The sequence below is a fragment of the Bombus pascuorum genome, chromosome 15 (genome assembly GCF_905332965.1).
Source record: "Bombus pascuorum chromosome 15, iyBomPasc1.1, whole genome shotgun sequence".
NCBI lineage: Eukaryota > Metazoa > Arthropoda > Insecta > Hymenoptera > Apidae > Bombus > Bombus pascuorum.
In genome coordinates, this window is record NC_083502.1 from 642,846 (window position 1) to 660,482 (window position 17,637).

Genomic DNA, 17,637 nt, shown 5'->3' on the forward strand with positions numbered 1-17,637 from the left:
TTGAAACCGGGACGATCTTAGAAGCAAAGTGGGATCAATTTCTCGAAATCATCTTATTTTTAGCAGAGGAATTGTAACTGCGCTCTTGTACTATCATTTATGTGACACCCTGTACATGTTGAATTGTTATCTTTTTTTTTTTTTTTTTTTTGTTTTTTCTTCGTTTAACAAGCATATTTAAATACGTACACACGATACGAGAGTGTATCTTCCACAAGAAAAATTTTCGTCCTTCATCACAATCAACACACATACAGAGACGCAGGTAGAAAATGGGATTAGGTTCGTTCAGCGTGCATGAGCGTGAGCGCGAACCTTTTCTCGAGTAGAAAAAGTCGAGGCTTTTGAAAATTCACTTCTCCACACTAACCCGGCGCATTTATTTAAATTCTAATCTTTTATAGTAATGATTCATACCCTAAAACAGCTATATATTCAATATTTATTATCACAACAAATATCTTTCCGTTAGTTTGAGAAAGCTTTTCGCCCTTTGATTCGATTTGTGTGTCTGTTCATGTGTGTATATGTTTATATGTATGTGTGTTCCTATGTGTGTGGGCGTGTATGCGTGCTATATGGATGTAATGTGTGTACTTAAAACACGCGACATTCAATTATCCTATACATTTTCCACTTTGAATTCTTTCTGGCCTTTTTTCTCTTTCTGGCAAGAAACGAAGGACACACCATTTTCTAGGTTATGTGGAACTATTAACTCGTATTGTGAATTTTCACGCGCCCAAAGCACTTTTGTGACATTGTTCGATTAAAATCGAGTAGAAAACCAATCTTCTTTTTCGATGTTCATCAGACTCTGATATGTGTAACATGACGCTTCTTTGAAAAAATGATGTCCAAAAAAATTAATTCGAAAATTTAAAAAAATATCTCTAGCGAAGTTTCGTAACAAATGATGAATCTACTCGTCGATCGTCAACGTTCAACAATCGTTGTAAGAAAAAAAAAAAGTCAAATATAAAAAGACTAAGAATAGAAGTATACATGTCACGTATTCTTCATCGTGAAATCGATCAAAATGTATTCCTAAATTAGAATAAAACGAACGAACAAACAAACAAACAAACAATTCGAGGAACATCACCGATCTTGAAACGCTGTTCACAGACTTCGACGCGCTATCGTAGTATTTCGCTATGAATAATTTCTAGTGGAAAACTGAAGGAAAGAAACAAAGAATAGAAGGAAATATAGTATTTTTAAAAAGCTTGCGCTCGTATAAACGTATGTATTAGGTTCTCATTGTAATGTTACTGACGCTAATAACTTGGACGTAAAGAAAAGTTACTAGACGAAGAAAAAGGTACCAGAGAAAATTCATTGGTGAAAAATTCTTGAACAACATTTAAGTAGAAGGTAAACACAAAACTCCGCAGAACCATGTTCAACGTCATTGTCATCGTAAACGTCATTCGTCACTGTAATCGTTATTATACTCCATAACCTCCTACCCCCTCCCACGCATACAATATTCACCCGATCATTTGGAAATCTTACACTAAGCTTCACCATCAGAGTCGTTAGAATACTACGCTACTTGTGAATATATCTCTCAATACCGTTAGACAATGAAAATCGCAAAATTGTAATAACTAACATTTTATATCTATTATTTCGTACCGTTTCTTCTTCTCATCTCTATTTTTATATTATTGTTATTAGCATTATATCGCATCTTAATGAACATTACGATCATTATTACTGTTAATACCTAATATTTATTTCATTAATTATTAATTCATTATTGTTAGTTTATTATTAATCTATCTAAAATTAATTAATTTTTCATTATTGTTAGGAATAGAGGTTACTCGCGAATTAGTCCACTTTGTTGCATTAATCAGTAGTCATTTTTTTACAATAATTAATCACCTTATTAATTAGTACTCTCTTCAAAATGCTTTCTTATATTTATATATATATTTATATATATATATTATCGTAATATATAACTGTATGTGTGTATGTGTATGTGTGTGTGGGCGGGTGTCTGTGTGTACGTGTATACGTTTCTGTGGATGCGTAGGGTTATATTATCCACAAATATGCATACACATATACGTGTACGCAGCATGTAGTGTGTATACGTGTAGACGAACAATGTATACATAAATGTCTGTTCACTTTTTTTTTATCATTGATAAATCCTAAATTATTAATAAGTATGTATGTATGTATGTGCGTGTGTTCATGTGTGTATTGCGCGCGCGCTCGTACGTGCGTGCCTGCGTGTGTCCCAGTATTTACTATATTTACTATCCTTCTTTCCTATGTGGTTCACATGTTAATAGTTAAAAATGACAAGTTTAAACTTTACTCCTCGGACCTCGATTTTCACTTCGTTTTCTTTTCTTTTCATTTAGAACCCCTTTCGGGATGCTGTTCTCTTTCGAAGCGTGTGCACAAGGGGTACTTCTCCTAAATCTAACAAATAACATGACACTAACTTTCTGTAATATCTTTAGAACCTTCCATGTTTGCTAATTACGAAATCAGTGCATGGCACTTCCATGTTCATTGAATGGTCCTAGGTTGCAAAACGCGCATTGCAGCCATTTTTTTATTTTTTTTTTTAATCTTTTCTCGCTCGTTCATTTTTTACAACAGAGAAATTACTTCGTCTTCGACTTTTTCCTAATATCTTATGAAATCAGCGTTTTTCGTATATTTCTTCAATGTATATTTATATTATACGTATATAATTAATTTAAAAAAACAGCATCTTACAAACACGTATTAAATTAACTTCATAACTAGATTAGACAATAAATGTGCGTAAAAGCTTCATTTAAAATTTCACATGCTTACATTCATAATAAGTGAAAATATCATCTATAGATTGTACATTAAATCTGAATTATTTGGCCCTGATCACTTCGTATGTACAAACATTTCAGTTTCCGTATGTTCAAAATTTAATTGGTCACGATTAACTAATAAATAATATTCACGGAAAAAGAATGGGAATCATACTTATTTATAATTCATGGATATGTTAACCGCCGAATAACGACCAGATACATATCGTTAATTACTATTAGGCATCTAGACTTAGTTATATTTCTTTTTTAACTTTATAGGTTATTTGCCACATGTTCTAATTTCGATTATGTCTTTCCAAGAAACCCTTACGAAAGGTTCCGGAATTTTTCAAGTTCATTTCGATTTGGAAAATACTCGAAAAATACTTTCGTTCTTTCAATTACTTTTCTGACTCGATTAGTTTAGGTTAAGTTCCGGTTCGAAAATTGTGCGAAATATTTCGAGGAATTTTGCTCTCTCTTTCCAAATTTATTTACATTCACCATCAATAATTTCGTATTTAGGCAACAAAAAAGAAATATGTCGTTTATCTCGAAACGATTTTCAAATTTTCAAATTTATTCAAATACTTTTCTATTTTTCAAAATCTATTACAACAGAATCATAAAATTTAATATTCCGGTCTTCCGCATATTTTAAGTCCATATATTTCCCTGATATTACAAGTGAAACGCTATTCCTTATCTTTTTACATTTCTTTGCTATTCGTATTATTTTGAATTTTCGAATAAAATTTCGAACAATCGTTTTAATCAAACTTGTTGATACGAACGTTTCAAATCACTACATATATGTACAACTCTAAGTAATAATCACGACAACCAACGAAATCTTTGGGGAAGATTTATGAAAGGTTAGTTCTCGGAGTTCTCGCGTTTCCAACATATCGAGAAAAAGCTATATTTCGATCATACTCAGCGAGGTGCGTAAGACGTAAAAGGAAAGAGAAAGATATTAACGTTTACCTTAACATTTAACATTTCAGATAAAAATAACAGTTGGCTTACATTTTCGGACATATATTAAAATCGATTTTCTAAGCACATTTCGTTTATATTTCTTGCAGAAATACAAAGAACTGTAGAGTTCTGTTGGAGGAAGGGGAGAAAAGATGAAGAAGAGTAATTAAAATTTGAACACACGCATTCACGACCTTTAAATAATACTGTATCACAATTAAAACAAATCAGACTATAGGGATATAATTATTACTAATAGATTGCAACGCAATGAGCATAGGTATGCGAAAGTTTAATCATTTAAAAGATTAATTAAAAGGAAAGGTTTTATAACGATGTTTAATAATATCATTTATCTCTGTTAATATTGCATTACACCTAATATTCTTTATATATTATAACAAAATTGTCGAACATAAAACTATTTATGTATGTATAACTGTTTATGTCAATTTCACCGGCATCGTTGGCTATTCGCCATATTGCGCCACTTTCTTGTATGACTATATAAAATATTTCTAAAACTTTGTTTACCATTAAATTTAGTGACTTGAGAAATCAAATTTACAATTATAAGAACAATATTCATAGTAATACATTATTAAAACGTTATGCGTTAAAAATACAAAGAAACATATAAATTAACTATTTCAAATGTATTTTAATCGTTCTTTTCCTAAAATAAATTCAAGTATTTATATCAATCTTTCCTCCGTAAAGACACATTCGTTAACAAGTTTCGAGTTATCAAGAGCCTTCTGTTTTGACTAAATTTATTCCGTTTGTAATAGTTATTGTGGTTAGAATTTTTTCTTATCCACGTCACATGTTTATTTTTTTTCCCGTCCTCTTGTTATTATCAAATTAATAAATGGCACATGCCCCAAATGCACACGCGTGTGTATTCAAGAAAAAGAGGGGAAAACGATTCATCCCGAAAGAGAAGAGTATGCGCATATGTGTACGTTTTCCTACTGGCGCGTGTGTACGCATGCGCTCGAAATACGTAAACTGACCACCGAGAAACCTCAACTAATTCACGCACCAATTAATTGTAACACGTATATACACTTGCATACACGGACGTAAAATATACTAGATACCCCTGTGACACCTGTGTGCACATCGATAGTATAGCACGCATGCGTACCGATACGTCGAATGCACGAAATAAAAACGCGGTATAACACGCATGCGCGTAAGCGTATTAGAAATTCGTATCATCGTAAACCACCAAGAGTGGTGCATATGCGCACAAGTATGCATACGCCTGTTATTGGCTGTATTCCTTTAAAACTTTTCCTCCCGGTTCTTTTTTTCTCTTTTTCTCCTTTTTTTTTTCTAAACGTTCATTCGATTTGTCTCGGACTAAATATAAATGCCTAACCTTTTAGACTTAACATTCAATATACCGCATGCTTCGCTAGACACAGCCAAGAATTTGAAATGTTTAAATAGACGTAAAATGGGCAATAATGTCGTCGCTAATAACTCCCTAAAGAAAGTTACATAGGTCAGAAACAATTACAATTTGGCGTTAGTCGAACCGATTTGTTGCCATTATTTTATATTAGTCAAAAATATAATTTTACGAATTACATGGTTCTAAAGATGAATAATTAATCTTACGCAGAAGACGAATAAGTTCTCACGAAAATTATGAAAGTTTTTTCATTTTTTAAATTTCGAACTTGTTTTTTCCTTTCCTCTTTAAATTTAATCTAAATCATTAGTGTTAAATCGAATGGTATTTAATATCAATATCACATTAGAGTTTTAACAAGAAAAATAAATACAGACGAGATGGCGTCGCGATCTCGTGCGGTTTCAAAAGAACACAGACAATAAGTGCAATAAAGTACATACGCGTTTGTGTAATGAACAGAAAATTAAGCGGAGAAGGTGTAGGAGGTTGACGAGAGAAATAAAAGGAGAACAACAAATTAAATACAATTAGATCTACAGACAAAAAATAGTGAAAACAAAGAGATAAGAAGGGAAAAAGAATACGTAGTTTCAGCGCATGCGCACAAGAGATTGTAGTGTTACATAGCTGATTGGTCTTAAATATAGCATGCTAACTCTAATATTTTGAAATATGCCTTTTTATAAAATAATAATTAACGACACTGAGGTAAGTGGCTATTAGATTAAGCTTACTTGTTACTTATTTTCATTCACCTATTCACACATTTTTCTGGTGATATGTATCAGAAATTAATTCGTTTTTTTAAATATAACAAAACTAATCTTTTCTTTCTTCATTGTTTGAAACGTTTATAAGTAAATCACAAGATTTTTAGTTTTACAGATACATTCTGCATCATTGAAACGTATCTTATTTGTTCGAAAAGTACTTAAAAGGCAAAGCATGTTAGAATATTTACAAGCCTCGAAGGAAATAATACCAGCGATTTTATTCGATCGAATCATCGAACGTTTTATGAAAATAGACCATCATCTGTAATCGAATAATTGAAATGTTTTTTTCCTCGCATATCAAATGTAAACTATTATAATATGACTATGTGTATATATATATAAAAAGCAAAAGAAAATAGAATGAGAGATTATTAAGGTAATAGAAGATTCTAATTAACGTTCTAAATTTTTTAAATCTTTTAAATTAACAATACGACGAAGAAAACACGACAGAGACGACAAATTAATAATACTAATCTATAATGCTTTGCTTCTAGGACAATTGGTTAGCAATAGAATTGAAGAAAACTATACAAAGTCCAGTTATAACTTTCAAGTAAACTTATACGAGGAGATTGCAATAAAAAGACGACCGTTTAGAAAAGTGTCCAGGTGTTTTTATAGCATAAAACTATAGAGATGTGTGTGTTTGTTTGTTTATGTAGTATGTATATTATACGTATATAATTAACCCCCAGTGTCGTAAAAATCCCACACGTGTACCAGTATTATTTTATTTTAATTTAATTTATCAAACGATTGCAAGCGTTTGTCGATCATGCTTGAAGTGTGCTGTCGCCTATCTTCAAGATAAAGGACAATGAATTGTTTCTTATGTTTTATCTCAAATGAAAAAGAGAAACCATTATCGTTGGAAGTACCAGCGCTCGTACAAATTTAGTTCCCGTCTCGTAATCTAAATTTACGTTCCATTCTGGAACAGCAAAAAAGGTACACTCATAATGTTCGAACGCCCTCAGACCTCTATTATTCGTAATATTATCAATAATGTTATCTATTATTCGTTACCATTAATATTATCACTAGCAATTCTTACATGACTGCTGCTTTCCTAAGAACATTACACTACTGCTGCCGTCATGATAATCCTTGTTAATTAGCAAGTATTACCACTGCCGCTTGTTAATATCACTACCACTAATATAAATTGCAATTACTTTAATACTCTAATATTTCATTACTATCGTTATTATCGTCTTCTTGATCATCACTCTATTATTATTGTTTTTACGGATTATTGATTAATGAATATCATAATCAGCAACAATTATGTTTTTGTTTATATTACATAAATCGCATTATCATTAACCCCTTATTATTACATCGTGATTAACTTTTTATTCCGTTCAAGGTATCCTGACTACTGCGACAGGCGTTTCTCTATTATTAATATCGTGTACCACCACCACCACCACTAGGTATGATTTATCGTTACTGCTACTATTAACTGTGCAACGACAGTAACAGCGTCATGATAATAAGTAATGATAATGTTTAATAACTGTAACAAAAAGATTGGTGACAATACGATGGCAATGTTAATAATAATAATAGCAGAAATTAACAGCACCAACAGTTATCCTAGTACTTTTTAATATTAATCATCAGTAATAGTAGTTGTGTGTAACACTAACAATAGTTACGACCATAATAATAGTAACAATAATGGTAATGATGCGTTACTATACTATACTGAACAGTAGAAATAAGAATTGTATTACTGCCATAGAAAGCAGTAGAGAGTGGCAATAGTAGAAGCTGAAACAGCGATAGTAACTAGCGTTAGTAGTAGCAAAACGTAAGAGCAGCTAAATATAACGAGAAATAAGATTAGAATCGATAGTAGTAGCCACAGTTGTAATAGAAATTAAACGAAATTAATGGCAGCAATAGCAGCAACAATAATCGCAAAAATGTTGATAATCCACACAGCGATAACATGATTACAAAGATGTCAATTGTAGTAGTAGCAAAGGCAGTAATAATAATAGTGGTAACATTATCATTACTCTATTATCACATTACACAATATTGCCGCTATTACTATCATTGTCGCGCCACTACTATCGTTGTAATTGCTATAACTACGATTATCATTCCTTTCATTTGCAACCTCGTTGAAATTACAACTTACTTCTTTTAATACTGCTGTTAAAACTATTGTTGCCGCTGATACTATTACCACTTCGATTGCTATATTTGTTACACGATTGCTAGCGTTATCTTTATTTTTTTTCTTTTTTTCATTTTTTTAACCATCATTATTTATTATCATCATAGCTATTGTTGTTGCTGTTATTAAGTGTTATAAATATTATTTATCATTTAGCATTACTATTATTATTACTGTTACTACTATTAATTCCACTACTATTGCTGCTACTGCTACTACTACCACTAACTGTACCTATTTAGTTCTACGACTACTTCTACTATTATTATTATTTATTATTATTGTTGTTACAATTCAGCGATTCCACCGTGGAACCTGAGTAATCTGGATAGAAGCTTAGTGTCAACTAATTTCGATGAATCGTAGAGGCAGCTTTTTCCAAGCATTAAGATATAAAATCTGTGAATTATACGTGTATTATTGAATCACCTGAAATCACACACACGGTATTCAGTTAAGCATATAGGTGAAATCTGAGTCGCGAAACTGAACGTAAGTCTTCGGATTGAATTACCATAAATAGAAAGAGACAACTAACGAAAATGCACTCTCACCCTTCTAGTATGTCAAAATAAGAAAGAAAACCTTTAGATCCATTGTTAACTACCTTCGTTGGAATAAGATAATAACAATTTCATCTTTTTACTTTCTTCTCCTTTTCTTTTTTTTTAAGACGATTACGCGATGTTACATGTTTCAAGTTGTAGGGTCAACTATTCATCAACTTGTTTAAAAAATTGTCTAATAATTTATTTAATACGCGAAAATTCTTATATTAACAGTGAATGTTAATTTAATAGAGAAATATCGATAAGCGTATTCGAAAATATTATAAAATGAACATAGAAGATATATTTTAATAAATTTCCACCCATTTTAGTTGCATCAAAGTTAAATATATATGTAGTACACAGATGTTGGCGAAGATTTTCGTAAAAAAACGAAGACATCTTCTACTAATTATAAGCCAAATACTGTCCATCTCACTTAATAAAGCTATATTAAACAGAAAATTCGATTAAAAGATGAAAAAAGGAAAACGAACTAAAATTTCATCGTTCGTGATCGAATATTATGAATGTTAGTCTACCATAATACCTAACCTCAACTCGCAAAACGTTCGCTTTTTATTCCTAACGTCAGTAGTTAATTACAAACATTTCCTAACATCGATCCTCTTTGGTTTACCAAACATACTACTCGACATTTGTTTGTATGTATTTTAAGTAGTTCTCTACCTACTTACACACTTTATCGATAAACAGTGTGCAAATAAATTCATTAAGTCTTATAATTTTTTGAATAATCATAGAATTCTAACGTATCCATTCCTCGAATTTTTGATTTTTTCTTCTTTTTTCCTTTTTTAATGAATTAAACCCTTAAACATTTCAGGTAGTCCCAAAACTAAATTTATTAGGACCCTTTTGATCCCTTCATTTGTTTCATTATTATACGAGAAACCTAACCTTCTGATTTAGGAAATCGATCTACGGATAGTTTGATTACTTATCATAGTTTTTAATGACTCGAATTTATTAACCTTTGAGGAATACTCGTTATGCATATATATGTATATATATATATATATCAATAAAACTTAGAACACACAGAATGACTTAAATATCTCTAACACGCAAAATGCTAAAAAGTCATGAAAAATAATCAAATCCCAGAAGATCAAGAAAATCTCACGTTAATTATTTGAAATGCATCGGCACTTGAGAGAGATTGACCTTTAAACCTTTATGTAGGTACACACGTTATGCGTATGTTCACGGCAAGATCTATGGATCTGCTTGTAACAGCAGACTCGAGAGAAAAAAAGAGAAAAGAACTTTTTCTTTAGTCTCGCGGCTGAATAAGACCGAGAAGATCTGAGGGCGTTGGATATATATTTCAGAGATATATCAGAATGTTGGAAAGAAAATATTGTGCAATGAATACTAAACACTCTTTTTCCCATCGGTATGGTTATCAGTCCATTCAGGTACCTTTGACGTTGAAAACATACACATACACACATGCGCGCTCGCTCGCTCGCTCATTCGCGCGCGCGCGCGCGCGCAATCACATTCCCTTGCACACGTAGGCATGCACGCATAAACTTCTCATGACACGCGCGTGCGCGCGCACGCAACGGAGGGGCAGAGGGAATGAACTCAGTTTTACCCCTTCCTTTAACCGAACCTCCTCCCAATGGTCCAATCAGAACTTCAAAACATTATATTCATCAACGTCTGTTTTTGTTCTATCGAATTTTCGAGATTCACTTCTTGGTTAGGTGTGAGATATATAGTGACGAAGTAAAGTATCGATCGTGCTCGATCACGAACAACGAAAAATATTCAAACGAGCAAAACGAATGCCCGGTCAAGTTATTTCCAAATTTAAATGCAATCTTTGTATCATATATGTACATACTGAAAAATTAAACTACATTTACATCTTTCTGTACCTTGTATATATAATTATTTGTAACATTGAAGAACAGAAAAGAATATGTAATAAAGAGGAAAGTTAAAAGTGTAACAAACAAACGAATAAACAGAAAATTGTTACGACGCTCGTTCTATCCTTCCTTTTTTCAGAATCAACATCTTTCTGATGTTTGTTTAAGCAGATATCTAATATAGTAAGACTCATTAATTGCACAGAGTTATTAACACAGTCCAACAAATTAAGCTTTAGCGAGAATGGCGGAAACGCCCGCCATTTTAGTTATAAGCCAATCAAATGTTACACAAATGCGAAGTGTCCGCATGAAAGTTCCAGTTCCTTCACTTTTTGGGTAATCCTTTGTGAAGTCAATAAAATTTAAGTCATTCGCGTCCATTTCATTCAGTCATTCGTAATTTATTTACAAATCATTCGTGAATCCTTTTTTAACATAGTCGCAAAGTCAAAATTGTCAAACTATGTACGCAATCATCTGGCTTGCGATAAATTTCCTTTCGAAATTTGTACGATTTCAATTTATGTTTTAATTAATCCCAATCAACAAAACCAACAGAGAATTCAATCTACAAAAATGAAATCCTACCACTTGTCAAATGCGAAAAAAGAATATAAATAAAAATTTAAGTCTTCACAGTTTCCATTCTATCATAATAAAAGAAACGTTTAATAAATATCCAATATTTTTGTCATAAAAATAAATCATGTCCAGGAACTGTACTAACATTGTACTACAATACTCAAACGATATTTGACTCCGATTATTTTCTAGATGATAATACCATTTTACTAGTACGATATTGTCTACAAACTTCAGCTTTGGGAGGAAATCTGAAGGGCTTAACAATGAATTTAATTACGAAATATAGAGCGATATAAAAATAAAGACATATATAAATATAGTGTACGTATTACGTGGTGCTGGAAAACTGACGTGCTCTGATGCTTTCAAAACATTTAGATTCTTGGCGGCATTAGTAGTATTTTAGATCGTTTGATGAAGTCTATTCTACACCAACGTTTTGAAGTTTGCATACGTATTAAATATATGTCACTTGGATATTTGTCAAATAAGACACTAGTCAATAATGAAAATTCGTGTAACCTGCCTTTGTGACTGCGCGTCATGACTAATCCAATCGCATTGCATCGCGCATTTCTTCTGCGCATCAACGTTCTAGCAGTACGCAATATAAGCACACGGTAATCTCGAATCCATAAATAACAATTTTTCTGAGAATGTCCACACTAACCACATATCCTAAATTAAATTATTTTATTTTTGTGTTTGCAAATATCATTAGCATGATAGAGAGCATTATTATTTAACTCAAAATAATTTGATCAGGGCCGATAAAAATAACACAAATTTTAAAAATTTCATTTTTTATGCAACGAAAACAATATCTAATTGCCCATTCATTCAAAGTGTAAAAGAACTTAAAATATTTTTAGTATAAGTAATTGAAGAATATATATAGTAGATTTAACCCATGTATAGAGCAATTAATGAGTCTCTTTTGTACAATATAAAGTACCAGGTATGCTATTAATAATAGATTAATATTGTTACAATTTTTCTACGCCTTTTAATCGATGTTATTAAATATTATTTAGCACTTAAAATATCATCTATTTTATATATATATATAAACACTGGGAAGAGAACTAATATTACACAATATGTTACTAGACTAAAAATCACGCATAAATACTACCGTATCGTTTGCTGAATTTAAACTGAAATAGATAGAAGAATAATATTCTCTGTCTGAAAAAGGTATTGAGACAGTGTAGTAAGATTATCATTGAAAAATTGTCTCAGATTGTCAAGTTACCAACTATAGATTCTATAGATAAAACTATAGATAGATAGTAAGAGAAGAACTCAAGATTTTTAAAATAGAAATTTTGCGTCACTGTATAATTGGAAATACCATTCACTCGAAAATTCGAAGTCATTCTGAAAACTTTAATTAGGATTTCAGCTTTCTTAAATGCTTTTCCTTTTTGTTTCTTAATATTAACCAATGGGAAGTGGCATATTCTTCTCCTCAGTATCGTTCATTTTGCAGAGGGGAGTGAGAAAGAGAAGAGAGAAAGACAAAGACACACACAGATAGGCAGACAACAGACAAAGATAGCTAGAGAAAAACATCGAATTACCATATTCGTTATAACTCTATAATTAGTAAATGGTAAAGAGACACGCTGGACATTGGCACGACGGGTGGCATTTAAATTTAATATATGTAGAATAAAATTTACGTTATTGCGATAACATTTGGTATCGTTTTTGTTGTCGTCGCAAGAACTCGGACCCCGATTTATCATCCCATTAAAAGTTTGTGGGCGTTTTACGATAGAGAATCGATTTTTAGCTAAAATAACGATCTCCGAATATCTCATAGAAGATCACGATATCTGCCAATACAATTCTTAGCTATTGAAGCTATTGATTCAAATTTTTTATAATCAAACTTTTATTACAATATTATTCATATATTCTCGACTTGCTCGTTAGAATAACAATATATAAATAAAAGCAAATCACTAATCGTATTACTATCGTTAATTTTGTGGCAACAATAACCAAATTTTCTTTATTGATAATTGTTGCCATGTGAAGGAAAAATTCACTAAAAATTCGATTCTATATCACCGTTGCTAATGGAAGAGGTATGTATAGCCCAAAGCATCGACGTGGATCCTCGCTTATTAATTTCTTTAAGAGGTAACGTTCCTCCTCCCTTTTTTTTTCTTTTTTTCTATATTTTTTCTTTTCATTCATATCTTATTCATTCTTTCTGCTTGTTTTTGTTTTGATTAGATTGGTACAGTCTACGTTTGATACGCATGGCAGTCTCGATTAGAGGAAACTGTTCAGAGCAAAAAAGTGGAACACTCGTGAGACCATTGATCATAATTTACTTTCTTACACGCGCATCCTTAAGAAAGTGTTGGCGATGCCATTATCTAGAAGTAGCCAATGTATCATTTTTTTCAAAGCTAATGGCTGCGGTGTATGCGCGTACCCTTTTAACTTTCCTACTGTTTTCTGTGCTCCGATCCTCAAAATATGTAACAGAAGCTAGAATTTATACTATTTTTCATAAAATTACCTACACAACGATGTTTTAATATACGATATATTGGTGCGCACCGTTCGCAAGTTATAAATTATTTTGATCAAAATAAACTTGTAACATGAGTCGATATTGAAAAAAAATGAAATATAAATTATTGCTATACTCAAATATGAAAAAATATGAGAGCAATATAATTTATATTCATAAACATTTTTTCTGTATCGTATAGTTTATGCATTCATAATGCAATGAATACATGGACCATGTACGCAATATTGAAAATATTAAAACATCGAAGAATGTAGCATAACAAAGATCAAATTAAATACCTTCAACATATTAATATATATTGTTCTGAATGATATTCGATTAAAACGTTAATGAGAACACAACCTGAATGGGAAGAATACTAATTCAGTAATTGAAAGATCATGAAAAACGTGCCTATTAGAGATGGGTGCGCACTATGTATACACATACGCGCATATTATATCAGATGAAATTAATATTATTTTAAGATATCAAAATACCAGAATACCAAAATGAACTGCGACAGAAGCAATATCGAAACGTCAATACTAATTTAGTATTACGTCGTACGTACGTACTTAATGTGTAGTACGCGCGATAGAATAACAGCATTCTCTCGTGCCTATTATTAAATATAGTCGGCATTACACCAAACAATTAATAAAGCACGGCGCACGCCAAAAGCCTTGAAATTCATGATATACCCTCCCTTGCCCCCTTTATCCCCGAATCCCAAATTGAAAAATCTTCTGTTGCAAAAATCAAATCAGATCCTTGTTGCTGCCGAAATTATACGCGGCACTGATTTAAGTAACTTCATCGCGAGAACCGGCCCATCTGACAATGCGGAATATAATTGACGTATCGTGAAGTAGAAGGCTTGGTCGTCGCACGAGTGATACCGCTCCTCCGTGCGGCACTCTACATCGACTCACCTCCCAGAAGGTCTCCGGGTAAGTACGAGTTCAGAGAACTGGGCGTAGCACGTTGTTGATCATTGCTGTCGATGCCAGCGCTGCTCCAAAGAGAATTGCTACTCGGTGGAGCGCCCCATAATTGGCTGGAACTACCGCCCCATGTGTCTGGTGGTGGACCAGTTTTGTTCGATGGTCGCAAGCCCCAACCTGCTCCTGTAGTAGCTCCAGCTTGTTGTTGACCTCCATGACTAAGTTGTTGCAACAAACTGTGCACCTCGGTATCGGCTGGAGATTCTGCGAAAATTGTTGTGTTGCCCAGGACGCAATTGTTCAGAGCACCTTGTGCCTGTAAACATCATTAAACATTTCTCTTATTAATTTCTACTTTTGATAATTTCATAGTAGTAGATTTGTGATTTTTTAATCGTTGTTAAAATGATAAAAATTGTACATTACACTCGTGTATATAATATATATGTATATATGTAAACAAACAAGATTTATACAGTAGGATTTATTAAGTAAATCTACTAATTACTTGGGAAGAGTGCATATTCATTTACTAAAAACTGGAAACGGAAATGAACATGAAAATTGTGCACAAAAATTTGTAGATATATTCAGAATTTCAAAATCATGTAAAAAGTTACATAAGGACACATTTATACGATCTTCAATATACAAACTTCCTGGAGCACCTAACATTAATACAGTTCCAGTGCATAAAAATTTTAAATTTTTATTCTATAGATATATACGACGAATCATATATACAAATAAAAATATAGTAGGTAATACTCAACTCAACTAATTATTGGGTGGTTAATCTAAGTTTAATTTTTTGCGGTCTAAATTATACTAAATATACTGAATCAACAGAATCAACTATACTTTAAGATTATTCATACGTAAAAAGTAAATTTTAGAATAAATAAGAATCTAATATATTTAAATACTTTTAGTTAAAGTCACAGATGCTGAACTGTAAAAGGATATAAGACCGCTAAAGGTTAATGCAATTAATGCAATAACAAAAATATGTAAAAGACACTAAACCTTAATAGCCTCATCTCTTGATGAATATTTGGTTAAAGCAATTCCATGATTAAGGTATAATCGGAAGTCTTGAACAGGACCGTGTTGCATGCAGAGGGTTTTCAAAGTAGAACCATCGATTTGAGGCGTCAGATTCTTAAGTAGTAACCAGGTAGAAACCCAGGCAGCATTTGTGCTGGATTGAAAGCCCCATGAACTGGATCTGCTGACGGTGCCAAAACCTGCCCAGCCATTGCTCGTATTTCCCGTAGATTTGCTGCTCAAGCCTGGTGGAGGGCCACGAACCTTACTCATTGGTGCTCCCCAGAGCTCTGAAGTAACCGCAGTCGGCGGTGGAGCAGATTCACCCCAAGTGTTCTTCGAACTGTAAATTATATTTTGTATAATCAAGATAGTTGAATAAAAACATTATGTAGTTAGTTAACGAATCATATTAAATAAAAATTTAAAATATTAAATTATAATAAAGAAAGTAATAAAAATAAAGAATATATACGGTAGGTAAAGTATTAAAATTTTAAAGCAATATTTACCTAGTAAATGCGTTTGGAGTAGTAGCAGGTGGATTGAACGTCCAAGTAGAATTACTTAAACTTGGTATTGATGTATCAGGATTGGTAGGTTGTTGTGGTGGCGGCGAAGTCTTACTACTTGAAGAAAAAATGGCATCTGGATCTTTGATCGTTGCTAAAGAAAGCGGTGAACGAACGATAGAGCCTGGAGTAATGCTTGGATCATCCTCGATGCTCTTCATCTGGGTACCCTAAAATGAAATTAAATATAGGTGGACCCGAATAAACGTCATACGTAAGAATTTTTTATTTTTGTGTTACTTATACGAAATCTGAATTACTAAATATAATTAACAGAAAAGAGTAATTCAAATATCCTAAATCAATTTTTATTACAATAATGAATACAATTTAAAATAAAATGAAAAATTACTTTATTAAATTTTATTAGAATACTAATACATATTACCTAATCTATATATAGATAATACATATCATTTAATTTGTTTGTCTAATTAAAAAAAACCCTTCATTCTTTTACTATTTTTAAGAGGTCATTTCTTATTTTGGAATTTGATTACCAGCGCGTACTCTGTTTAACCCCTTTCGACGTCAGGCACTGCGAGACAAAAATTTCGTCATACAACCAAATTTCATGACAGCAATTCTACGATTAACAAACAAATAACAACTTTATTTTCTATTAACGTAAATGAAACAATACCTTAATAATGTTTCATTATTTCAACTTTCACAACATAAAATCTGAAGATCTGAATAATTTTTATCATTTTGTATAAGCGGCATTCTATGCTTTTCATTTTATCTGCATAAATATATTTTAAATACAATTATTTCAAAGAAATCAAATGTTTCAATAATATCTTAAACTTGCGTCATGAACAATCGATTCAAAATATTGAATAAGGTTTTTTTATACTGAAAAAGGTTTTCTTCACATAGGAAGTACGATATTGGAAATGGATTACCTTCCATGGCTTGCCAGGTTCAAATTCAGGTACAAGATCGGTGAAAGCAGCAGCACCAGCAGCTGCACCAGTTGGCTGCCAATCCTTTCCATCAGTGGAATCCGAGTTACCTGGGTCTGGCCATCCACTCTCTCCAAGTCTGGTGGACCATGTACCATCTCCTTGACCCAACAAAGGATTCATGTTAGGACTACTGTGTGATCGTGTTAAACCAGCCGGTGTAGCTGCTGGCTTACTGGTTGTTCCTGGTGCTCTCGAGAACTCGTTCGTAACTAACTCTCCATCCTTGTCCAAAGAAGGTAACTTCCACTGATTCAGTCTTGACTGTTGCTGACTCTATAATAAAAAATTAATTTTCACATCACAAATCTAACTATTACTCTCATTG

The 17,637-nt window shown here is 32.3% G+C and overlaps 1 protein-coding gene across 9 annotated transcripts in view; it reads right to left on the bottom strand.

Moving 5' to 3' along the window:
- Positions 1–123: 123 nt before the first annotated feature.
- LOC132914611 (protein Gawky) overlaps positions 124–17,637 on the bottom strand; it is a 36,540-nt gene continuing 19,026 nt past the window's right edge. For 5 of the 9 annotated variants that reach the window (XM_060973843.1, XM_060973848.1, XM_060973844.1 and 2 more), the window contains 4 exons: positions 17,250–17,585; positions 16,282–16,511; positions 15,749–16,112; positions 124–15,038 (listed from right to left, as the gene is read on the bottom strand). In XM_060973843.1, the coding sequence (XP_060829826.1) occupies positions 14,697–15,038; positions 15,749–16,112; positions 16,282–16,511; positions 17,250–17,585 (1,272 nt within the window). In that variant the 3' untranslated portion in view covers positions 124–14,696. Of the gene's footprint in view, positions 15,039–15,748; positions 16,113–16,281; positions 16,512–16,746; positions 16,880–17,249; positions 17,586–17,637 lie in introns of those variants that run through there. The other 4 variants (XM_060973847.1, XM_060973846.1, XM_060973849.1 and 1 more) reach the window with 3 other exon arrangements.